The sequence below is a fragment of the Lampetra fluviatilis genome, chromosome 16, assembly GCF_964198595.1.
Source record: "Lampetra fluviatilis chromosome 16, kcLamFluv1.1, whole genome shotgun sequence".
Classification (NCBI taxonomy): Eukaryota; Metazoa; Chordata; class Hyperoartia; order Petromyzontiformes; family Petromyzontidae; genus Lampetra; species Lampetra fluviatilis.
In genome coordinates this window covers 10,266,182-10,292,216 of record NC_136290.1, presented here as the reverse complement: position 1 = coordinate 10,292,216, position 26,035 = coordinate 10,266,182, and the positions used below count along the sequence as shown (strand labels likewise).

Genomic DNA, 26,035 nt, shown 5'->3' with positions numbered 1-26,035 from the left:
GTCCTTCATGAACCTCCAGAAGCTGATCTTGACACTGCTGGCACCCGGTCGCCGGCAAGTACAACTAGCTCCACATCCTTCTGTACCACATCAGTCCATCTCTCCTCGCGTCTGTGCCGCGCCCATTTAGCCCCATCTATCCAACCAAACAGAAGCTGCTTGGGGCATGCGGTGGCTGCGCATGTGGGCTACGTGACCCAGAAAATGCAATCTCGCTTGCCAGAGGAGTTCACTGATGGGACTATGTCCAGATCTTTCGAGGATCTGTGGGTTTCTCACACAATCCAGTCTGGTTAAACCCAGGATAGATTGTAGGCCAGCACAAAGAAGGAAGGGTATAACTGGCTGAGAGACGCGGAGCTTTGTATTAAGTGACAGGCCAGGTAGCTTCCACACAGTTAAGCTGCTGAAGAAAACATAATGCCGCTCGACTGATTCGGTGAGACCTCGGCAGCCAAACCGGAGCTGGTCATAAACACGCTGCCCAAGTACCGAAACGTCTCCACTCTCTACACAACTGTCCCATCAAGCACTGCGAGACAAACATAACCTTGTGCTTAAATTCGTTCATTTTTAACACCTCGATGTGAAACATTTACAAGTCAGTCACATACAATCGGACAATGTTATTTGGTGAGGGGGTTTATTGGATCAAAGCTGGCCATTATCCACGGCGGATAAAAATATTGTTCAATTGAAATAAATAACACAAAATGAAAAAGATTCTTTAACATACCAAAAAACAAAACAAGATGGATACGTCATTATACATGAAATGGTACATTTTTTTGTTCTGTTAAATCTATTTATTTTTCAGCCTGTACTCATCTTCCTGTAAGCGATGTGTTGTTTTCATCATTTACAGATACATTTTCCAGTGAATAAAGTACATGAAACAATATAAATTAAATGGCAGACATCGCTATCAAACCATGCCTGTTTTATTTTTGCAACAATCTCATGTTAATTTAGCAACTTCTTAAAATAACCACAAATGTTTGGCCACATTAATGTGATTTCATATTTTACAATAGTGTGCTTGTACACCTCGCTGCTATGTAGGAAATGGCTAAATTGAAGCCAACGGCAGCTGATGGAGCACAGACACCCCTTAAAAATAAACGTTTTTTTCAAATCACTGAAATATAAGAGCTGAAACAAGACAAACATACTGTACAGGCATCCAACATCTACTGAAATCTGTCCAGTTAAAACATAATCTACACTAGATGTAATACCATCTGCCAGTCAGAACTCTATTTTGATAAGTTATCGTATAATGCTGCACTGATTTAAGTAAGAAAGCATATTAATTGGCACCATTCCTTACAATTATAAAACAGCCATGAAAGGGTTAACTTTGCAACTAGGTTTAAAATGTTTCTCACTATTGAGTTAAAGCAAGATACTTATCTCTTGCATTACCAGAACGTAAGTTATATAAGTTAAGCACAAGATAGCAGTGTGTCATGTAAATTTGTGTTCAAGTTAATATTTAAACAGCTGAGAGCAGGAGTGAATACCCATCCACTCCTCGCATGCCCAAGAATGTGGCAATGTAAAATGTCCTACAATACACACGACCAAACTAGATTTGATTTAAAATCCCATAAAATCCAGTTAACAATCCAGGTTTTTTATTTTTATTTACATAAACAAGTCAACCACGTTGATGAATAAGTGTGTTCCCTGTACAAAGAAATTATTTTTTAAGTTATTTATTGCAGGTGACAAATTGTGATAAATTGTCTCAAATACTTTATATACTCTTTAGAGGAATACTAGAATCAAACCTAAGTCACTTTCCTCTATCATACAAAAAAAATACAGCAGTGTCAGGCAAGTGGCTCATGCGTGACTCTGAACTATGGCTCAGTCACTATTGAAAAACAATTCCAAATAAATGTCCCCCCCCACCACCATCGCCGAAAGAATGCGTTGCTAAAAGGAACACAAATATGTGACATCACCTCTGATTAGCACGGTTGGCTACATACGGTGCAAAAGAAGTTCAACATACATATTGAGAATTAAGAAATTGTAAATCGCCTTCATGTCCCTGCACCTGGTCCCCACTTGGGTGGACCAGCGAATCCAATTTCCCCCCTTCGTAAAGTGCTGCCGTACCAAATTCGGGTAGCTGTTCGTGGGGTTTCCGTTTCCCTCCGTTTGCGATCGGCGTATTGTACCGGGCTCGCGTTGTGTTGCAATAAAAACATAACATCATAACATAAATTAAAATTGGGCAGGTCACATCGCGAGACTGGGTATTGCCCGGTAGGCAAGACTGGCGAAAGAGTGGCATTGTGAAGATGGGAGAGCAATGAGATCAATTCATGCGCAGGAGTAAAGTGGATGGCAGTGACACTGGACGACGAGGGAAGGGGAAAGCATGGGGTGGCCTTCATCCAGCAGTGGATAAATAATGGCTGATGATAATGACTAGATGAAGTCATCCATTTGTAGCGGACGAATGCGTTTACAACTGCAATTCAATACATGCTAAAGAGTCCTCAATTCAACACCCCAGCTGGTCATTTTCAGCAGGAGTAAATAAGCAAATGTGCGTGAACAAATCACTCAGAAATCACCCAATGTCGGAAGCTAAGCTGGGTTGAACCTGGGTGGTGCTTGGATCGGTGGCCATCACCCACAGAAGGTTGGTATTGGCTGCTGCGGGGCCATGTGGTGGGCAGCAGTGGGCAGTGCAGAAAACATCAACTGTTGCATTGTACTTCTATCACCCCACCTTCCCCAACCCCAACCCGTACTCACCATCGTGTTGAAGTATGGTCAAACAACTCCCACGACATGCTCAGTGTGGGGAAGCCCTCTTCCTCAATGAGAGGAAGCCCTCATTGACAAAAGGTGCTGTGTGCGTAGAACGCTTAGCAGGGCCCTCCACCTCCGCACTCAACCACAAGTCACCAAAAAATATTGTAATTTTCTGACGTTCATGTGTTAAGAGTGCAGGTTCTAGAGGAAGCAGGTAGCCCAAGCTGTTGTGGGCCAGTGTGCTAAGCCAAAATCAACGAGCGATAAATCAGAAATATAGCCCGACGCAACAGCCCCGTGTACGACGCTGCACGGGACATATCCTGGAGAACCACTTGCCAAATAAATAACAAAAGTGCAACATGTCAGTGAGTCACCCCTTAGACGAGCACCTCTGATTAGCAAGGTTGGCTACGCAAGTTGCCAACGAAGTAAAACATACGTACGTACGTACATACAGAAAGGCGGTCACCAGTCTGTTCGGCTCTACTGGCTCGCAGAGCTCTGCTGATCCAGGTTGGAGTGGCTGAGCTGAGCCTGGTATTTCTGTCGGCCGAGCTCCACCGTGGAGGCGACCTCCTCGGAGAGGTCTGTCCGGTTGCTCGCCTTCAGGGCCCTGATGAGGAGGCTCACCGCATCCCCGCCTTCGCCACCAGCACCACGTGCCCACGTGACCAGCATCTTCATGATCTGCTGGTCCAAGTTGCCGCTGGAAATAAAAATCACGCCGTGAAAGAAATGCTTAGCAGACTGAGATGCCATACTGGGGGAGATAAATGCACGATTGCCGATAATCAACCATGCGCTCGCGAGCAAAGGTTACGGGATGCACTCATGCAATTGCTTGCGTGCTACTGCTAGCAGAATGAACTCCACGAGAGGGAGCTCTGGAGAGACCCCCTCGCCCCACTCAAGGGAGAGGGGTTCGAGGGAGAGGGTTAACCATACGTCTTAGAAGATGTGGGAGTTACCCACAATTTAGTGCACCACCGCGCGACCTGCCGATCGACTGCGGTGTGACCAATTATATTGGCTGGGCGGACAAGAGGTGGAGGGTTTGACAAACTTGCAAAATACTTCAACAGCTAGGCATGTTGGCACAGGGTTGGTGGACAACAAAGATCTCTAATAGCTCCCAAAACCACTTCAAATGCATGGTGCCCAGGAGATGGTAGTACAAATCAATGGGTTTATAGGTCAAATAGATCACTGATAGTGATCTAGACTCTCTGGGATTACAGTGTATTATCTAAACCACTAAGCAACAGCTTTTCTCAACCTTTGTGGCAAGTGGTATTATTTTAAAAAGCATTTTACAAAAAGCACCTTTTAAGGTGTGTTAAGGTACAACAAAATGCCTTTGTAGAAAAGGGCCTAAAAAACACTGCATGTTGTTGCCCAATCGAGCACTTCTGTGATACAACCCAGAAAGTGTGTGTCAAACGTTAAGTGAAATTCACCAAAGTAGTAAATGATTTTAGGCCAAAATGACTGCAATATTTATTTAATAATTTGCAGGCCAATTTTTTTTTTTACCCGCAGACTAACAAACTATTTTTTGTTCGTTTTATTTACTATTTTCTAAGGGGGAAATGCGAACTTCAATGTGATGAAATTCAAATAAAAACAAGCAAAAGAAAAAATATGGCTGTAACTTTAATTTCATATTACTGTTAAAAATATGTCTTGGCATTTTTTTTATCATGTTTTTCTTTGAAAAAAAATGTGAACACGTTGGAGAATTCACTGGAGGATTTTTTTCTTTCTTTCCCTCCCAAAAAATATGGACAATGTCCAGCAGAGTTTTTGCAGTATTTGGCACAAGAGAGCAGAGATGTTTTTTTAATGTTAACGCAAAATGAAGCCAACATTTTTTAACGATGATTTTGTTTCTTTTTTATATGAAACAATAGAGTTAAAAAATACTTCAAATGTAAATAAAGGGCATATTAGGAGCCATAACGCTGCTTTGTCTTGACCTCTTAACAAGCCAAAAAATTGAGCAAATGTCTGCATTTGTCTACATCAGATCTCACGGTGGAAATTAAATTGTGTTTGTAAAGCCAACTCAGATGTTTCCAAATAAAAAAAAACTCCTTTGGACACATTGGCATCCACATTTAAGGAACACTTAAATCAACATTCTTTGTTTCAACATAAAGTACTAAGTGAGTCTCAAAACTCCTTTTCAGGGGGATCCTGCTCTGGGAATAAAAATAAGGAAATGTATTAACTCAGGAACTAATTACTCAGAATGCATTTAGTTTTCTCTCTCGGCCTGAGGGATGAAACGTGTGCACACGTAAATTACTACGTGCACTCTCGGCAAGCCCTAAGTCTTTAAAAGGTCTATTGAACGGCAGACACGTTTTTTGTTAAAATCAACCGTTGCTATGTACAGGTCCAGAGGCCTAAAAATCCCAAGCACCCGCACATAAACGGCACTACTGAACTCTACATTTGAAGCTTTCGTGACTGCAAGGATTCATATTCTTAGGTTTTTTCGGTAAAGTCACGTAGGTAAAAAAATTAAATGAATAAAAGTAAAATAAAAAAATAAAAATCATGACGTTTCGGAGGCAACACAAGCTTCCGTCTTCAGGTGGAACCGTCACAGCACGATAGCTGTATCAAGTGAGAGAAATTCCAAGAAAACAGTATTTGTATATATACTGGTTGAGGGTGGGAGGAGCCAAGGTAGGCCCTGAATATTATTTTTGTGAGGTTCGGTGCGGCTGAAGCACGCTGTTAGGAATGAGCCTTTGTTGTGTAAACTAGGCGCGGATGATGTAGAGGTGCGTGTAAAAGGGACTGAGCCTTTTTGTTATTGAAGGCATCGGAGATAAGAGCGAACACAATTCGCGAATTGAGCAAGGTTATAAGAACTTGGGATAAGACAACTAATATTTACAACTAACCATTTTTATTTTACCAGGTAAGGCTCACTGAACTATACATTTATATCAGCCAAATACTCTAAACACATGTTTCTAAATGTAATGGCAGGGAGATTCCAAAGTTGAGCAGTGTGAACAAAAGAAACAGGAAGAGTAGTGTTTTGATTTGCAGGATCGTGACTGAACACAGTCCAAACGATATTGCCACTCAACACAACCTTCAGATGTAACTCCGAAACAGGAATCAGATGGAACCAAACCTGTTGTCGTATTTGATGCGCTCCAGTTGAGATTGTTTCAATCCCAAGTTTGTTCCAATCTCGTGCCACTCTAAACCGATCCTTGATGCTATGGTCCGGAGGTTTGTTTCCGTCAGGTATCCAGTCTCTATAAGGATAGAGCACAAGTGTTAAAGCTAGGCATGTGAAGATGCATCGATTTAGAAACTAAAATTGTATATTTAACTTCTTTTGCACCATATGTAGCCAAAAACCAGTTATAAAGAAATCACTTTTAAATCTAGAATTAAAAGTGCACAGCTCCAGTGGCTTCCTAATATCTGAAGGAAGAGCGTTCCAGACGGCTGCAGAAGCACATCTGATAGCACACGATACAGTGACCGTCTTTTTTCGATGGTTAGCCAAAAGCCGCTGTGAGGATGACTGTAGTTCGTGTGATAGTAAAAAATTTACTCTTAGGCCCACAATACATGTATCAAAATCGTGCGTATAAGTATCGATTATTCATGAATTATACAAGTTCGTGCTGCATAGGTTTTCCTAGTTGTGCCGTACAGCTCTCCGATGTGTTTTTGGGTCGTGCCGTGTGTTGTTAAGCATGGTGTCCGACATTTCATTTCCTGTGCTGGAGCTTTATCTTTATAAAGCGGTATACATAGAAGGAAAGATTAAACGGCTTACTTCAGGTCCAGAAGAAGCTACCAGCACATGCAGCGAAACGGCGGACGTTGTACCGAACAACAAGCGGAACAACTCAAAAACACATCGGAGAGCAACTGTTACTATTAGGTAACAGAGCAAACAAAGCTGTACAATTGACGCAAATTAAATAGCAAACGATAAAAAGAGATGGTAAAGAATCGATTCTTGGATACCTGCATCACTTAGCAAAATCGGAAAATGACAACTTTACCAAATGCTGGATAGGATTCATTACGTATCTAGTTGCAAACAAAGCTTACTATGACCCTCAAAGTCTTCCGCAATCGTGGGAGCATACACAGCAAGCAGTTTTGGAGTCATCGGGAATCTGCGACTGGACATTTTTGTTGCACCTGGATTTCCAAGGTCGAGAGGGGGGAAGGAGAAGGCCTGATGAGAGCTCTCCTCACTCGCACTCCTCTCCGAGCCGTTTGTTCTGCTGTCCGCTTTCACTTTCTGTGAAACCAAGTGTGAGGGACCGTCTCTTTATTTCAAGTGCAACGAGCATATGTAAAGCACGTTTTTATGCGAGATTTGTGCGATTTCGCGTCTGTACGGCCAAAGCTATTTCTCCCTAAAAATTGCATTACGCGGTTTGAATTCACTCATATGCGGCTATGCGGTCGGACGTGTGCCAACATTGTTTGTGTGTGCTGTATGCGCTAGGGAAACCTGTATAACTGCGTGTACTCTTGTGTGTGGATATACCGATGGGCAAGTAAGGAAATGCTAATTTGGTGTCGAGTCAAATAATGTGCTCATAAACTTGAGTGTGGAAAAGAAAGGAGGAAAAAGGACTGAAGTTCACCAAGCAATTAATTATTTCACTTAGACAATAATGCCATTTCTTGTTTAAGGATACGTAAAATTGTTGAGAATATTGTAAGAATGTTACTGTTTCTTGTACATGCCTACGACAATTAATCTAAATAATACACGAGGCAGGCATATTGTATTTTACCAAGCTGTTCTCATTGCATATCAATTAGTTTGAGCACATAACCTAGTATGGCTGGCCAAGCACATGAACACTGTCAATCCCGACTTAAAGCTTTTGTAACTGCAGAAATTCATATTCTTTGGGTCTTTCGGTAAAGTCACGTAGATAGGTTCAAAGAAAATAACAAAAAACGACGACGTTTCGATCGCAACACAAGCGGTCGTCATCAGGAAAAGGGGGTTACCTTCTAAAGGCAAACTGTTTATAAAGGTTTGAAATGGGCGTAGCCCAACTGCCAGCAGCTAATGTTAATGTAAGTGGTGGGCAGCAACCACGACGGTGGTTAGTTTTCCACCAATCAAAGGGCTGCCAGGTGAAAATTAGCATGTTAATGTAAGATCGGTGAGCGGCCTCCACGGGGCACGCGTGCTGAGGTGGCTATGTTAATGTGAGAGATTAGCTTGCTAATGGCAGATCACAGAGCCGCAACCTCTCGGTCGACGTGCAATTTCAACCGAGAAGATGGGTACTAACTGAGCAATCATTGGAAGGACGTTATCAACCAGTTTAAGTCATGACTGGCTGTCATATTCCGATCCTACCACCTTCCGATGTTAGTTGTTCATTAACAGGTTCACACTAACACAGCCACTTTGCGAGCCGACCGAGAGGTTGCTCTGTAGAGCAGCAAAACTGCCTTCATCTCCCCAGCGCTGTTCACATGCTGCACCAGATACTCAAGGCTGAGTTGATTTAGCAAAGTCCCAGGACTTGTTCAGATATCACTCGCCACTGTTATCCATGGCCAGGAATTTAAATTGGGTTGCCAGGTTCATAGCACAGTACGCTAACCACTACACTACTACTCCCCTGCATTTACAGATTATATTCACATGTGTTAGCCATAAAGACTGTTGGGTCAAGCACTATTACTAAGTATCTATGAAGGCCAGAATATCCAACGCGGAGGTGGTCGAGTCAGCACCATGGAAGGCAACCTTTGTCTCCTCATTGTTTATTTTTACATACTGTTCCAGGTACTCATTTAAGGCTGAGTCAACCGAGGTGATGCCCATTCTAGGTTAACATACCATACCAAGTTCCAATGATCTTATCTGTGGCTGGGAATTCAACTTAGGACATCATGTTTTTTGCAGTGCGCTGATTATTACACCACGGCCGCCTGCAGACACACACACCCATGCATTTGTTCACTCACAGGAAGCTTGATGGGCAGTGTGGCGAGCCACGTAGAATCCGGACCCTTTCGCTTCCCCACGGCTTCCTCTGGCAGAGCCGTCGGCAGCTCTCCCCGGTAAAACGAAACCTGTGCCCACCACAGAGACACCAGGACCATCCTCCATCAAGCAAAAATAAATTCAAGAGCAGCTCAGGATGACCAATGACCCTGAATCGTACCAATCATCGAATTGTCGAGGGAGTGAATCGTCAGTGTCCCTAAATGGTCTTCAAAGGGACTTCTCGAGTGGCCTCTCTCACCTGCCCCTTGACAGGACCGCGATCCCTGCTGTCTTGCGACTTTACGTAGACCTCCTTCATGTTCTTCTGCTTGGCATAAAACACGAACGCCAGGCGCCCCTCAGAGCTCCTCGGCAGATCTGCGCTCGTTCAGACGGACGATTCAGTCGGCGGACTTCAGGTGACCATGAAGTCCACGTACAGCCGGTCGGTGCAGGCAGTAAGCGCACACGAGCTTGCGATCGCCATGTTGTGAGTTTCAAATCGCGATCGGGGGGTTGACGTTTCGTCCCTCAGGGTCATTGAAAAGGAGCCGACTCTGTAGCCTCCCCAAATCCCTCACCTCCACATGGTCCAGAGTGCCACTGTCAGGCCGCTCACCCAACGTAACAACATTATTCCTACACTGATCCCTCCACTGGTTCTCAATCCAATCCGAATTTACCACTAACAGTGGTTGTCTTATGAATGCCCTTGCCACAGAAATGTAGAATTTAAACCACCGGCTTCGATTTGGAACAGGGAAAGTATCACCCAACGCTCATTTGAGAGGGAAAACCCTTTGACTTTTGACATTGTCGTAAAGTCTAGTGCAGCAGTTCAGAATATCGGGGTGTGTGGACACAGAGTTGTCGCAAAAATCATTTTGAGGGGCACCTATTGATTAGCTCATCCATCAAGTTGTAGTTAGAATTTTACACCAAGGGTGTCAACGCTGTACAAACGAGATTCACGCCGTCTCGTGCTCGTTTGAGCAGGAAACCAATTTGACTTGAACACAATGAGCGAGTGACTGTGAATGCCACCTTTACTACGCTAGTCATTCTTGTCACTTTCAGACTGGCAATTGATTCAACTGCTGAATGGTCTTTGCGTTAAAAAGGTAATGGTGCAGCCCCACAGTTGCTTACTCACGGTGCTTCTGGCAGAAAGGCCTCCACTACAGGTGAGCTCTGGAGAGCCCCTCTAGAGGGTATTTAGCCTGTCCTTCCATGCTGGTCAGATGTCTTGGAAGAGGTGGGAGTTGCCCACAAAATTACCCCACCAATTAGTAAGGTTTGTCACGTAAACAGAACATGCGAATTCGTTACCAGGACAGCACACCGGTGTGTTGGAGAGCCAAGCCACAACATTTACAATCAGAGTACGACGTTTTGCCAGTAATGACAACTAGCTTCATCAGGCGACAGCCAGATTTGTGGAGAAGTCCTCCTGTTTCGTCGGGTGGTGGCGGGTTTAACACCACATTTATATATTTAAACGATCTAACCCAAAAAAAAACCTGTATTATGGAACGTAAAATATCGTAGTTTAGTGTGACCGAGCAGCGTGCACCTGTGTGGACCTCGATTCCTCCCTCAAAGGCAGCGTAAAACTCCTCGCCCTCCAGGATGTCCACCATCTCAGAGGGCTGGGGCCCACTGTACCTCTTCTGCAGGGTCTTTAGGGCAGGGTCCACCTGTGGGGTTAAACAGGTTGTGCTCGTTCACGAGAACATCAAACACAAGTCTTGCCGATTCTTTGCGGATTACCATTTGTGTATGGGTCCCTGTTTGCAGGGCCGTCTATAGGGGTGGTGCGGGGCCCCTGGGCAAATCTCACTCTGTGGGCCCCCCCAACGCCTTAAAACATCTGACACCGTCACATTGAAGCAGGTAGGGCCCCTCAAAGCACAGGGCCCGGGGCAGTCGCCCTGATTCGCCATTCCCTAGGGACAGCATTGCCTGTTTGTTAATCCACTTGATGGATGAGGACCTTCCCATGTCATGTGGGTAGTAAGGGTTATGTCACCATACTGCACCATTCTGGTCAGTTTGCATTGGTAAAGGTGAGGAGTTTAGATGCAGGAGCATAGCAAAAGAGCCAGATTTTTCTGCCCTGTGCTGCACTGCCCTATGCTGCCCATAGCATTCTATGCATGCTGGTCACCCATCAGAGCACCATCCAGGCTCAACCTTGCTTAGATTTTGAGATTTGATGGGATCGGGTGCTTTCTCAGTGATTTTGTCATCGGCCATTCCGGTATGCATATAATATTGTAACTGTGGACATTTTAATTGTGTTCTTGATCTTTTTGCCAACAATTTAAATTTTGATTGGTAGAGATTGTTAGAGCTCTCTGTGCCCTCTACTGAGAAAATGTGGTAATTGTGGTTTAAAAAATACACACATTGTGGCAAAGAGTATGCCACATATATGAAGGTTTTTAAGGCAAAGATTTGGCTGTTTTGCCCCAAGGTTGGTAAGCTTAATATTAAAACAACCCAAACAAGCCAGACCCAGTCAAACCTCAGAATCTCAGCATTACTTGGATCGGTGACTGCCTGTGAGGTCCAAGTGTTCTGGTCTTGGGCTGCGAGGTGGCCCAGTAGATGGCAGAACAGCAACATAATCTTTAATCTATCTGTGCAGAGTTTATATTGTAATACTTTGGTGGATTTTTTTTCCCCAGGTACTCTGGTTCATTCCCACACATGCACGTGTGTATTTTAAACTTCTTTCGCACCGTATGTAGCCAACCATGCTAATCGGAGGTTCGGGGGAAGGACAACAAACTAAACACAAAAAGCAGTTCTAAAGAAATTAGTATTTAATTTAGATTTAAATGTGTATATAATTCCAGTGGCTTCCTAATATCGGAAGGATCAACGTTCCAGACGGCCGCAGAAGCGCATCTGAAAGTGTGTTATGCAGCATGCCACTCACAAAAGGAATTTTCCAAACATCTCAGTGTGTGCATGGGTCAGCTGTGATGTTCTTGCTCTATCGTTAGTTAACATCTCTTCACGTATTTTTCCACCTTAATTTATAAACCCCCTTGCTCTGGGGATGTTATGCATTTTCCATGGTTCTGTGTTCTGGAAGGCACGCAGAGATGCCATGGCCTAAAAGCGCATAATGCAAATTGTTTTCCTCAAATATCAATACAGAAAAAAACTTTAAATTATAGGCAACATTCAGCAATCAAAAGCAGTATTAAAAATAAATAACTACATTTCAGGAATATACAATACAAACTATCAATATAAGGTACTGTTTAACGACAGTTATATTTATATCGATAAATAATTTGGTGGTACTGTGTTGGCAGTGTCGCACAATAAAATATAACAAAAAACCTCAATCATCAATAATGCTGTCTTAAAAGATATATAACAGCCAAGGTTTTGGGCCAATAATACAGTAAAGAATGTAAAGAATGTAGCTACAAGGAATGTGACCAGATGAGGCAATTGGAGGCAAATGGAGTTAATTACATGAAATGTTTGCGCTCAATTACATGCTAATGTCTGTTTAGGCTAATAGTCGTGACTGCAGGGATTCATTTTCTTGGTTCTTTCGGTAAAGTCACGTAGAAGGGAAATAATAAAAAAATATGATTTCCCTTCTACGTGACTTTACCAAAAGAACCAAGAATATGAATCCCTGCAGTCACGAAAGCTTTAAATCAAAAATCATATTGACTATTAGCCTAAACAGACATTAGCATGTAAATGAGCGCAAACATTTCATGTAATTAACTCAATTTGCCTCCAATTGCCTCAATTTGGTCACATTCCTTTCCAGTAATTGCATTATATATCTATACATTAAAAATGTTCAAGTGTTATTCACCCGATTTACATTCCAACAATCAAATTGCTGGAGAATATAGCATATATTTGTACATTTGAAAAAATACATATTTTTTTGCTATTAATTCCAATTGACATCATGGCCTATTGCACCTCATGTTTAAAAGAAGGCTATGCACTGGTATACGTTGAATATTATTTATTTATGAGAGGCACAATTCACGCAGTGGTAGTGGCGCTGCACGCCTATAATCCGGCACAAATGTTTCCAAACTCCCCTGCCGTGGTAGTTAAGGTGACATACCCTGGCTTGCCAGGAGAAGTCGGTCAAGGAAGCGTGTACTAATTTCCTTCTGTTCCACCTGTATGGAATAAAGTGTTGCCCCCTCACACGGGTAGATTTTCTCCAGGCGCTCCCATTTCCTCAGTATAAACACTCATCAATTGGCTGGAAAGATCTTAACCCTTTACCATTGCGATGACGTACCGGAAAGAAAAACTTTATCGGCACTGATGCTCCCACAATGCCATGCGGGAGGACATGTGACACAGTTTGGCACCAGCTATCATAAGAGTGCGGTCATGTCGCAAGTTCTCTACAGCAAGTCAAATATCTTTAAAACAACGGGACTGTGCCTCACTAAATTAAAATAACGCTAATCGCTTGCGCGTTCCGAGATTCAGTGGTGAACGGAACCCACCCTGCATCTTTCAGGGATCTCGGAACGGGAATACATATGCACCGTGCAATCCAGTTGCAATAATTCCGCTATAGAAAAACGAAATATCATCATCATCATCATAACGTATCGTGGGTGTGAGGATCGATTTTTAACCAATTGGCCGTATGCTGCCAACTGTAACGTTGGCCGCAACTTTCCTTCTTGTAGGGCAGGCACCGCAGCAGGACCAGCTCTGGGTCGCGCTTGAGCTGCATCGCCAGGAAGCACACGCGCCACCGTCGCAGCAGCTCGTAGGCCTTCTTGGCCACGGTGGCCACGGTGCCCACGTAATTCTGCGTCCTGTGCCATATCCAGTACCTGGCCACGGCAGGAACACACAGTCAGCACGGCGCCGCGTCAGTGACAATTATGGAACTGTGGTGGCTCCTTTCATGCTGGAATTGATCTCAAATGCGCAATCATCCATTTTGTTAAGCAAAGATTGTATCAATCAAATTTATTTTTATTTTACCAGGTAAGGCCCACTGAGCTATATAGCTCTTTTTCTGAAGTGACCTGGCCACAAATGATAGCTCAACAAATTGGCTTATCACGTGTAAATTTATAGCAGCCAAATACTCTAAATGCATGTTTCTAAATGTGGAGGGAAAAACCGGAGGATCCGGAGAAAAATCCAAGTGACCATGGGGAGAACATGCAAACTCCAAATATGGAACTCCAGCAGGAAGCAGTGCAACAGTGTCTGAGAACCACAGAAGATGACGTCACTGACCTACTTCTGAAATCACTTCATCCACATGTGGAACACACCTTTTATATGCAATGTGAAGAATGTTTGATGCATATCAATCAAACTATTTTTTACAGTGATGTTTATAAAACACACCATTTTTTTCGTTTTCATAGATGGAATGAGCCATATTGAATTGTAAAAATTGTACAAGCTTCCCTTGCTTTACAAGAGTTTGGTTTGTGCACCATTTTTCTTGGAAAATATCTACCACATAAAGCGATGAAAACATTTGTAACGTTTCTGTTGAGCAAATTATTGGCGACCTGGCGGAGACCATCAACTCACAATAGGTGGCAATCCAGATTTGAACCCAGCATCTCTGCGACGGCAGCTTTGTGCTGTTCTACAATCCACCTCTTCATATACTGACCCACAATCCACTGCTTCAAACTGTTCAGAACCCATTTCCATTTGTGTTACAAGCTGGCATCGCCTCCTTGTACAGGATTCAAACTAAACAACATTTGTTTTACTTATTTTAAATTTCGAGACATCACGCCGTCATATATTATGTTTACACTCTAGTATATTTTTGGATAATTCTTTACTTGACCAACGCAAAATAAATAAATAAACCAAATTAATCAACATATCAGCCATCAAGGCTCTGTTCTGTCTGGGAGATAACAGTCTGGCAGCACAAGCGGGCTAATGAATGTCGGTATGAGCATGCAGGAATGGCCCATATTTTTTTATTTTATAATTTTTCTCAATAATTATTATTCCTATTATTATTGGCCTGCTCTATAAGCAAACAGTGGAAGGACACTTCTCAACTTAATGCCAGAACAACAGTCAAGCCAGCAATACTTGTGCGTAAAAACTCGCCACGCACACCATCGATCTCAAATGGGCAAGGCCAAAGCAGGATGAGCAGCAAATGTAGCAGTACATCTCTGACACATAACAATTGAAAAATATAGCAGTGGCTTTATCATGGCTGATGATGATGATGACGACACATTCTCAATAGAGGAGTATTGGTAATTGGTTAGCGAACTGTGCTATTAAGCGGCCAACTTGAGTTTGAATCCTGGCCACGGTGAACATGAGTCTTCTTCTTCCACGCGTTTGTCCCACTCATGTAAGGTCCCACTGTCCTCACCAACCTTCTCCACGCTGCCCTGACCTGCACCATCTCGATTTCCACAGTTCGGGCCACCATGGTCCGATCACATCACATCGCCCCCCCCCCCCACCTCTTCTTCTGCCTTCCTCTTGATCTCTTTCCTTCCACTTGCATCACTTGTACCTTCTGACCGACGTGAGTAGTGAGTGATATCAGAACCGGTTGTAGGTGCCACCTTCACCAACCAGCGCTGACCAACATGGTTAAGTCAAGTATGGTTAAACGACTCTTTGGGCCTTTGGGTCCGTGCTTAATAACCATGCTCTAAATAGAAAGAACTTCCCCCTTCTCTCTCTACTCCCTTACTTAAGTTCTTCTTCCCTCATCTTCCCCTCCCTACATAAAAATACATATACCCCGCTCGTGAGCCCAATCTCTCCCCTCCTCTTAAACTCAGGAGCACAGCGTTCCAAACTTACATCCACGGGGTTTATGTACCCCCCCCCCGCCTACGTCGTGGTTTGTGCTCTGTAACGGGCTCCGTTAAAATATATTTGAAAAAGATAAATAATTTATTGATTGCTCGCGACTGGATTATTTTCTCCATCATGCGTACATAGCCAGGCACCCACCTCTCTTCCTTTCCCATTCTTCAACCTCGACCACCTCCCATACTTTCCCCTCTCCTCTTCCCCCTTTCCTCATGTAGCTCTGTCTCCACCTTCCTACATCACAGCTTATTATGGACGAATTCCTTTGTTGTGATAACTTTTTCGTTGTTTATGCTTTTTTTTGGGTGCTATTTCCTAATTTGTTTATTCATTTTTTATCCTTGGTAGTAGGGTTTTGATGGGCTTGGTATTTACGTGTGTGTGTTGGGTTTATTTTGCGCCATACGTAGCCAACCTCGTATGAGATTTGGTCCTTATATATAATTTATGTACAGCCTTGTGGGATGCTGTTGGCATGAACGACGCTATATCAAATGCAAGTATTATTATTTGCGTCACTGTATTTTGACGGTTGCTGTTACTGAAAAAGCAGAACGTGAACAAACTCACAGGGAGAATTCGGACACTTCGAAGATGGCGTACAAGTGCGTGAACTCAAGCGTCAGGTCGCGGGTGATGTCCTCCCAGTCCCCCGTGTGTGGGTCCCCGTGCAGCACGTGCAGTTTGCTGGGGTCCAGTTTAATACCTGCACGCAACGGACGCAAGGGTCACCGTTTTAGCAAAGGTGCAACGGACGCGTCGATTTATCCGTTGTGCTGTTCACTTCTTAGCGTTCTCTGGTCTAACACTGGTGAGACAAGGCGATAAAGGAGGCTCTCTCTCTGTTATAGGCCAATCAGTTTTAAAGACAATGCATACATTATCGAAGCATGTTTGTTTGAGTATTTTACAACAATCATGTGTGGTTAATGCAGACTTGTGCCTTGTGATAGATAGGAGTAAAGCTGATTTCTTTCATCCGTTGGTATTGACCATGCAGCTCACAGTACATGTACCGCATTAAATGTAAGAATCAACGTTTTTTTTTATTCGTATTGGTGTATGCCAATGACCAAAGCAAATGGAATGTGACTGATTTCATGAAATATCGCAAAGCAGGGTTGAACCTACACAGTGCTTGGATGGGCGACCCCCATGAATAAAAGACAGGTGTAGTAATAGACAGAATGGGCAGTAGAGGGCAGTGCAGCTAAATCCATTGGTACCCTGTACAGTAAAACCTTGGATTGCGAGCATAATTCGTTCCGGAAACGTGTTTGTAATCCAAAGTACTCGTATATCAGTTGTGATCAGGTGACGCTCGGCAGACAAAGCGTATACACGTACTACTCGTATTGCAAGACCTCGCTCGTTTATCAAATTAATATTTATTTAACATTTTTGCTCGTCTTGCAACACACTCGCAGACCAAGTTACTCGCAATCCAAGGTTTTACTGTACTTCACTCACCGGTCACCAACATGCACTGACACGCGTAGTGAAGTATGGTCAAAACGGCCCAACCGATCAATGTGGTGTTGGAGAGGCCTTCATCCAGTAGTGTATTGACAAAGGGTTGTAAATTATTAATATTATCTTGGCCTCAAGGAACTAATGGATTACCAGAGACACCAGTTGGCAGCGGAAGGCGAATTTTGACAGGCTTGAGGAAGGTGGAGGCCGGGCTTTGGGACAGGATGAGCACTGGACTGATCATGGTCTCATCTCCCACCACCCGGCGCATTTCATCATCATCATCCACGGGCAGCACCTGCGGGCGTGCAGATAAGTTCACCACAGAGATTCAAACCTTAAGACATTTCACGTGACATCCTGTATTTGCATGATGTCGTTATCAAACTTACCTTAACCCTCATTAGCTGTGGTATAACTATGCCTTCTGTCTGTGTGGAGGGGGTGTTTTTTTGGCATTCTGATATAAATAGAATCTTGATTGTAATACCGAGCTTCTTCGTTCAGTTCCTGGGAAACACATGGTAAAACCTAAGCATAGTTTTCTACCAAAGCTCCCAACACCTGCAGCAAAATATCGGATATCGTGGCTGATCCACACGCAGTACAACCCGAATATGCACTTTGACCCTTTCCCATTCCGAGACTACTACAAGTTGCAGGGTGGGTGTCCCATTCACCGCTGAAACTCGGAACGTGCAAGCGGATCAGCGTTAGTTTTATTTAGAGAGGCATAGCGGCGTTGTTTTTAAAGACGTTGTACTTACCGCAGAGAACTATACACACGCAAATCTGGCTGTCGCTTGATGAGGTTAGTTGTAATTACTGGCGAAACGTCGTACTCAGATTGTAAATGTTGTGGCTTGGCTCTCCAACACACCAGTGTGCTGTACTCATAACAAATTGGCATGTTCTGTTAATGTGACAAACCTTACTAATTGGCTGTGTCGGGTGGTTGCGGGTTTAACGACACATTTACATTTTACGCGATCTAAAAAAAAAACCTGTTTTAATGATGAATGATATTGGTCGCGAAAGCCTACGTGTTAAACTTAAGGGATATCGCTCGACTGTCGGCGAGAATCAAAACGTCGTCCACCTGCATGCGGACTTGGCGCGTCTCCTCCACGGCCCCGGGAGGGAAGAGGAGGCGAAAGCCGGGGTTCACAGAGCTGAAGAGCTGGGTTCCCTCGGGGGGCACGGAGCAGGAGTCCTCCACCAGCCGCGCCACCACCAGGAAGTAAGAGAAGTGCGGCATGGAGCACCGCGCAACACTGCGGCCCTGCAAGCGCCGCCGCACACGCAAGGTTGACACATTGTTGTCCTTCCCCTGCACCTCCGATTAGCACGGTTTGGTACGTATGGTGCGAAAGAAGTTCAATATACATACACATTAGGAACGGCCCACGGTGTGACTTCAGCACACCAACGTCAACAAAATGCACCATATAGTATGACATTTCCATCGCTCGTCGGCAGCATTTAACATATTCACCAGAATTTATGATGCGTTTTTGGGCTGTTCTTTCGCACCATACATAACCAATCATGCCAATCGTAAATGTGGGGAAACTTCAAAAAAATACTAAAACTCATCAGAAAACTAGAGCATAACTGTAAAAACCCACGCAGTAACAATGCATAAGACAATTTACATCAGGCTATTCCTGATGCCATCCGCTGTCTCACCACCCTTGACATGAGCATATTAACGTTGCCATTGAACTACCTGCCATATTTAAGTAAAGAAGACTTGATGATGGCGATGACAAAAAATATGGTAAAGTTGTACGACTGTGAATTAGCTTCGAGTAAAATATTACAAACTCAAGGTAACTAGGTGACCAAGTACTTTCGATTGCAGCGTCATTTCTAGTTACTGTGAGCGCAGTGCAACGCATGTCGACACGGGAAGATATGGAGCAGCATATGTTGCCAAGGTGAGGTTGTGCTTTGGCTTGTACATCTTTGTATTTTTTCAGTTTTGTCTCCAAGTTACTCCAGTTGTTGCAGTCAAAGGTACGCATCACAGCTTCCCTCTTGGGTCCATCTTGCACTTCTTCATACGGTACAGTGATGTCAACCTCCTACGATGCACACAATATAATAAAGGATAAGGATTTTAATTTACTGAGCACTTAAATACGTAACGAGGTACAATTATGGGGCCGATTATAACGTAACATAGTACTATTCAGCATCATATAAATGTCTTTAAAGTATACAAGATGCCTAAAAAGGCATTATTCGTGATTAAGAAATGCATAATTTTTATAGAAAATTGACAAACATCTAAATATACGGTTCAGGTGTTGGAAATATATTTGTCATATACTAACGTTTTTTTTTACTGAAAGGCTTCCGTGATCTGAACAGCAGAAGCATTCAAACCAATCACGAGCAATTTTTGTCAAACACACCTGGGGCTCTCTCAAAATGTGTGTCGTCCATGCCATGGCGAACACGTAGAGGTTTGGAAGGATAAGGCTTGCATAATAAAATTAACAATTCTGCCAATTGCGTGCATTTTTGTCAACCTAGCTGAAACTGCAGTCTAATTAAACATTTTAAAATAATGGATGTTAATTTTATGGACACCCTGTCATTGTTAAAGGTGCCAAGAATGTAGTTGGCTCACAAGAGGCCAGGGAAATTAAACTCCACATCCTTTTAGCAGGAACAAAGCGGCAACAATCACAGAATCAAGAAGGCTCATTTCTCTTCACCCATCTGAAATACATCCTCATGTAAGCAGTGTTTTCTTAAGCTAATAAAATGTTCAACATCTTATCGTTGTCAATAACAAAGAATGAGTAAAAACATTCCAGAGATAATGAGCAACAAATGAAACACATTATCTGAGCATCAATTACAAACGTAGGTACATTAAAAACAAATTAAATGAATAAAACTGATGAAGTGCCTCGCAGTTACGAAGACTCTGGCCCAGACAGCTTGGCCCATAAATCATAGCACATCTTAACAGCTCCAAACCCACAACTTAACATTTGATCTGCAATTTTAAAGGTAGCCAATAGGGTCCAATTAAAAGCATAATGAGTAAATACCAAGATGGAATTTGAATACAGGCCAGCAGGTATGAAACGTCAGAAAAGTCTGGCAGCGGGACATTGTCATCGCCTGGTTGGCATGAACACTTGGTGCAAGGAATTCAAACGGAGGCCCTTGTCCAATTCTCCACCACCCTCTCCCCCCACCCCCCTTATGCTTCCGTAGCTCGGTACCTGAGACCCTTTGGGCAATGCATACAGGCCAAGTCTCACGGATGGCTCTTGCGATTTATGAATTCTTACAATTTTGAGTGTCCCGTGGCTATGGAATGTATTCTCACGTTTTTTTGTTGTTTAAATTAAAATAGTACATTCAGACCGATTTACTGCAGTGCATTGGCAGATGCTGATGGTTCAGCTCTTATGTAAGGGGTCAGCTCAAAATGTGTTGTCTTTGCTTACACCCTTTACTCTTGAGAAAAAAGCAGAAAACTGACAACTATCCAAAGTCAGTATTATGATTTAATTTACTGTGGAGGTGTTCACAGAGTGGTGGACATTAGCCTCCTATTGCCGCTACGCAAACTAATTTAGCAATCTCCCACCCCCCTTGTCTGTGTGACAGTTAAATGTTTCTGTGCCTCGGCTTCTTGGGTTTCCCATCTCAGTTTCTAAGGTTTTTCCCCAAGCTTTTCAGTAGGGTTCTCACTGATTTAAACTCCGTTGGGGTCGACACGTCTGCAATGGGCCACGATACAGGTTTCACAAACTGCACTCGATAACTATGCCACAGGATTACATAGACCAAATACTCTAAATGCACGTTTCTAAATGTGGAGGGGAAAAGCGGAGGTCCCGGAGAAAAATCCACTCGACCACGAGGAGAACATGCAACTCCAAATATACAGGCGTCAGGGCCGGGATCGATCCCACGACCTCCTGTACACTGGGCGAGGGAATTAACATCTCGCCACCGCGGCGAGTCTCACCCCTAATGGGGGTATCCCCGTCCAATCTCTCCTCCACTTTTCGTCACCCAAAGCCCGTGCTTGTCGAGTCTGTGGTTGCCCCGGTGCAATTACACCACCAGCACACCCGATAGCTAAACCACTGTGGTGGTTGTTGCGAAGCCAACCTTGCCAAAGGTGATCCCGTGCGGTTGCAGGACGAGAATGGAGCTCAGAAGCAGCTCGTGATCGTTGAGTCGCACAATGGTGGGGTCAGGGGGCCGCACGTCGCACGTCACCAACGTCTCCGTGTCCACAGCCCCCGCGGGAAAATGCAGCCTCACTCCGCATGGCAGCCACGCCAGCAGACCACCAGGCCCCACCGTCATGCTGCACACACAACGCACGTACAAATCAAATCAGCCATTCGTATTTTTGCTATTTTGGTGCTATGAGAATAACGGGAAGCAATCACAACCATAATGTGTTTTACAGAAGGGAATATTTATCAGTAATTTCACAGTAGCAGGTGATGTTTCCATGTGGCACTACCTAATTGTGTAATGTTGTGATTTTCAAATGTGCCAAATTTGGACTGCGATGTCCGCGCATATGGCCTACTTCTTTCAGAATAACGTTGCGGAATCTTTAACATTCACTGTGGAACAGATGGCTCGTGTTTTTTTGTTAATACCCCCGCAGTATAAACCAGGGGTGGCTTCTGGGCTCCAACTGCGAAACAGGCCGTAGCGTGGTAAACACTCTACGGCTTAGCCATATCGTTAGCGACGGTCTATTCACACCGGCACTGTACGAGCGTGGAACGACCAACACCACCTGGGTTTGGTCCTCCTCTGTCTCACACCAGGGACTCATTCAAGGCTGAGTCAATCCAGCAGAGGCTGAGCATTGGTTCAGATATCATTTGCTTCGAATAGTTTCTCAGGCACGGTTGGCTACATTCGGTGCTAAAGAAGTTCAAGATACATATGTTGGTAGTTAGTGTGCTAGCCAGACTGTTGTGGAAAGTACTGTTCGCAAGTACCTACTAAGTCATCCAGGACACACAAGAGAAGGTGTAATCAGAATCATAAAGGCATGGGTATCTTTGTTTCTCCAGTACTGATGTTTACACAACACACCAGGTACTCATTTAAGGCCGAGTCGACATAGGAGAGGTTCAGAACCAGTTCGGAAGCCAATTGCCACTGATGTTCTCTGTAGTCCGGAATTGAACTTAGTTTCATAGGAATGTAATGCTTACCGCTCCCCATCTCCGGCCTGTGTTATTCAGACACAAGTATACTGATGTACTGCACATATAAACTCCTCTTGGCATGATCCCACGTAAAGGACAACATTGGGGCACAATCTTGAAGTTCACTTCAGCCAAAGCATCCGAAGTGTATTCACATGCAAAAAAAGGGAATCACCTGCCGTGGTCCGAAAGTAGCTTCATCTTTATCATCTTGGGTTCATCGATGTGTTTTTCTGGATAAAAAAAACACACAAGCCATGTAAAGAGGACATGTGCAGGCACGCGTGTTATTTGTCATGAAGATACAGTACATTTATTATGCTTAACCCCTGAATGTCTTTCTTAAGTTAAACTTGGCGGGTTATAAATTCAATAATGATGACCTATGGTCAACAATAATAATGTAACAGCCATGGAATGGTACTCGTCCGAGAGGACATTCAATTAGGAAATAGAGCAGTATGAAATCAGAGTTTGTGCTTTGTGCTGGGTGGATTATTACATTGCAGAATTACGAGAGGTGGCGGTGACTTGGGGAGGCCTGATGCTGATGATACACGTAAGGTGTGTGCGGTGACTGCAAATGTACCGTGCAGTGGAGGGGTTTCGGGCCTGCCAATGGGGTTCCCCTTGAGCTGGGTGAAGGACAATTGTGCAACCTCGGGCGGCACGGAGCGCAGGCTGTTGTTGCAGAGGTCGAGGCGGGATAGTGCCGGCAGGGAGGCCAGGCTCGCTGGCACGGATATCAGACGATTGTCGTGCAGGAACAGCGATTTCAGACGATTCATCCCACCTACGCACCAACACGGGATCCACTCTTAACATGCTGTTGGGGTAAAGTGCTGTTTGCGAGCATGTAGCGATGTAGGGAGGTGTGTTATCGGGTCTTAGAACTGCAAATAAGAGTTCAAAAAGTCTACGCAACTTCTATTGCACAGCCTTTTGGCTGTGGACTGCACTACAGCCTCCCCTGCCTAACCCCGACATTGAGCCGAGCACTTCTGGCCCCCTAGTCTGATGTTCAGACCCATTCATTTGATCAGGTTCATTGTAAGTGGATAGTCACCCGCCCAAATTAAAACCATCTATTGGGAAGGATACGAATTGATTCCAATGTCCTATCAAATCCGTGCTCTAATAAGTGGCCCGGGCTGCGTCCCTAAATTGAAACCCTATTCTGGGCTCATTTCATTTGATTCCCATATCAACGTAAGCCTGCGGTGTTCCACGATCTATTCGCAATGTCAAGCCACGACCAAACCGTTAAACTCTGGTCTTACAAGAAAATTGAATCTACTTTGGGGCCAAGCAAAACCAGAAGCAGGCTTAACAATTTTCCATGTGCTGTGACTCAACTCGTGACGTCAATGGCACGGCTCTGGTTCTGCAACAGAGGTCGCAACCGGGTACCCGATACCCGTACCCTACCCGATACCCGGCTACCCGTACCCAGCCGGGTACGGGTACCCGTTTGCGACCCTGGTGCGGCCGGGTACGGGTAGGCCGTGAGTCACCGGTGAGTAACTGTTTGTCACTCATTTCGGGTAGGGTACGGGTAGCGTACGGGTACCCATACCCGGCCGGGTACGGGTACCCGTTTGCGACCCTGGTGCGGCCAGGTACGGGTAAGGAATCAAAACCCGTTTGCGACCTCTGTTCTGCAGTTGAAAAAACCTGGCGAGATCCTAAGCCGCACCGGACTTGCTTGCCACAGCCCTGACACGGCTCGGTTGTGTCTGTGACACTGAATTGAATTGGCAAGTGGTTATTCTGATACACAAGATCAGCAGCTGTTCATTAATACACTGACTCAACGAGGCAGGAAGGGAGGCGAGGCTGTTCCTAGACAAGTCCAGGTCCTCCAGGCATAGAAGAGAGCCCAGCTCCTCCGGCAGGGTCTCCAGGCGGTTGTTGGACAGGTCTAGACAACACAGGGCAGACAGCCCCTCCAAGGAGCTTGGCGGCACGGAACACAGGTCGTTGTCCTTCACCGACAGCTGAGTCAGGCTTCTGAGCTGCCCCAGCCATTCAGGAAGCTCCTGGGAAACAAGACTTTATAAAAAAAATATGCTTCTCAAAAATCGCCAGAATAAAATCACAGTACAAATTAAAGTACAGTATATTATTACATATGATGTATTCTATTTAATTATGTATGAAGTTAGAATTTCATAACATTTATATTATTTGGGTCTTTCGGTAAAGTCACGTAGATAGGTTCAAAGAAAATAACAAAAAACTATGACGTTTCGATCACAACACAAGCGGTCGTCATCAGGAAAAGGGGGTTAGCTTCTAAAGGCAAACTGTTTATAAAAGTTTGAAATGGGCATAGCCCAAATGTCAGCAGCATGGGTGGGACAGCTAATGTTAATGTAAGTGGTGGGCAGCGACCACGACGGTGGTGGGTTTTCCACCAATTAAAAGGCTGCTAGGTAAAAATTAGTATGTTAATGTAAGATCGGTGAGCGGCCTCCACGGCGAGCGTGCTGAGGTGGCTATGTTAATGTGAGAGATTAGCACGTTAATGGGAGATCGCAGAGCCGCTGCCACTTCGAGGACGCGAGCGACGATGCCTGTGTTGGTGTGAGAAATTTAACCTGTTAATGTAAAATCGGAGAGCCGAAAAGAACAACATTAGAAGGTTGTAGGATGGGAACATCACAGCCAGTTATGACTTAAAACTGGTTGATAACGTTCTTCCAATGATTGCTAAGCTTATTCCTGCAGTCACGAAAAGCTTTAAGTCAATATTCATAACATTGGAAGATGTAGTTGTTTTTTAGTCATGCAAATAATGCAATGTTGTTTTATTTATAGATGTAAGTTTTGTAAGTTATTTGAATTAACCTGAGGTTCGAAATCTTTTAAGAACTCCTTCCTCATTTGTTTAAATGGCACAATGTCAATGTTCTTATATTTAAACCAAGACATCACCAATTGTGACTGCATCTCTGTTTTGATGGATACAAATCTGTATTCTACATATACTGCATAAACTACACCTTCATCGAGAAGGCGTTAAATTACACTAAGAATGCATACCTGCAAGCAATTGTTGGCCAGGAAGAGTATGGAGAGCGACGTCAGTCCCCGCAGGGTGGGTGGAAGACTGATCAGCCGATTGCAGCTAAGTTCCAGGTGAGTGAGGTGGCAAAGGTTTGAGAAAATATCGTCGGGGAGGCGAACGAGGGAGCCAGCGATGCCGGCCCCGTGGTCATTGCGGGCAATCCCGCCACGCATAGCCAGCGATCGCAGCGCGTACAAACGGCACACGCCGGACAGAGCTTTGGTAAGGCTGGACTCTGGCACATTCGTGCCGAGGCGGAGATTTTTCAAAGTCGCCACCTTGGGCCAGCATTGCTGAAGCAGATGGAGGAAGATGTCAACACCGTTGAGGTAAGAGTCGAGATTTAGCGAGTTCCCAGCAAAGTAGAGCTGTAATCTGAGCGCATCCGTGTCCTCCAAGGCCATGTTATTGCCGTTATTTCCAAACATGCTGGCGCAAATCGAACCGCTAATGGACTCAACACCTTCAGAGAGTTTGAGAACAATTCGGTTGTCGTTTTCAACACGTAAATATGTGACTGACCGTTGCTCCTGACGGTGCAATCCAATGTCACGGCAGCAGTCCTATCGCAATGAATATGCATCAAAACAACGGTGAAGAAATAATCCCTTGTCTTCATAAACATCTTAATCA

The 26,035-nt window shown here is 44.3% G+C and overlaps 1 protein-coding gene across 1 annotated transcript; it reads right to left on the bottom strand.

Moving 5' to 3' along the window:
- Positions 1-724: 724 nt before the first annotated feature.
- On the bottom strand, positions 725-25,830 carry PIDD1 (p53-induced death domain protein 1). Its single transcript, XM_078863494.1, has 16 exons — positions 25,378-25,830; positions 24,143-24,371; positions 22,922-23,125; positions 22,508-22,565; positions 21,263-21,464; positions 19,081-19,203; positions 18,216-18,398; positions 17,267-17,414; positions 16,214-16,349; positions 13,490-13,647; positions 10,368-10,493; positions 9,054-9,172; positions 8,773-8,880; positions 6,967-7,069; positions 5,933-6,059; positions 725-3,484 (listed from the first exon to the last, which is right to left on the bottom strand). Exons 1-16 carry the CDS (start codon positions 25,828-25,830, stop codon positions 3,262-3,264), a joined length of 2,700 nt encoding a protein of 899 aa, XP_078719620.1. The 3' UTR covers positions 725-3,261.
- Between the last annotated feature and the right edge of the window lie 205 nt (positions 25,831-26,035).

What these genes read in the sequence shown, in the direction of transcription:
- PIDD1 (XM_078863494.1), bottom strand. Translation starts at nt 25,830, where the DNA reads ATGTTTGGAAATAACGGCAATAACATGGCCTTGGAGGACACGGATGCG. An exon ending in CTACTTTCGGACCACGGCAG is followed by an intron (nt 21,465 to 22,507) that starts GTGATTCCCTTT and finishes TTGTGTGTGCAG; the next exon opens with CATGACGGTGGGGCCTGGTG. An exon ending in ACGGGATCACCTTTGGCAAG is followed by an intron (nt 19,204 to 21,262) that starts GTTGGCTTCGCA and finishes TGTGCATCGTAG; the next exon opens with GAGGTTGACATCACTGTACC.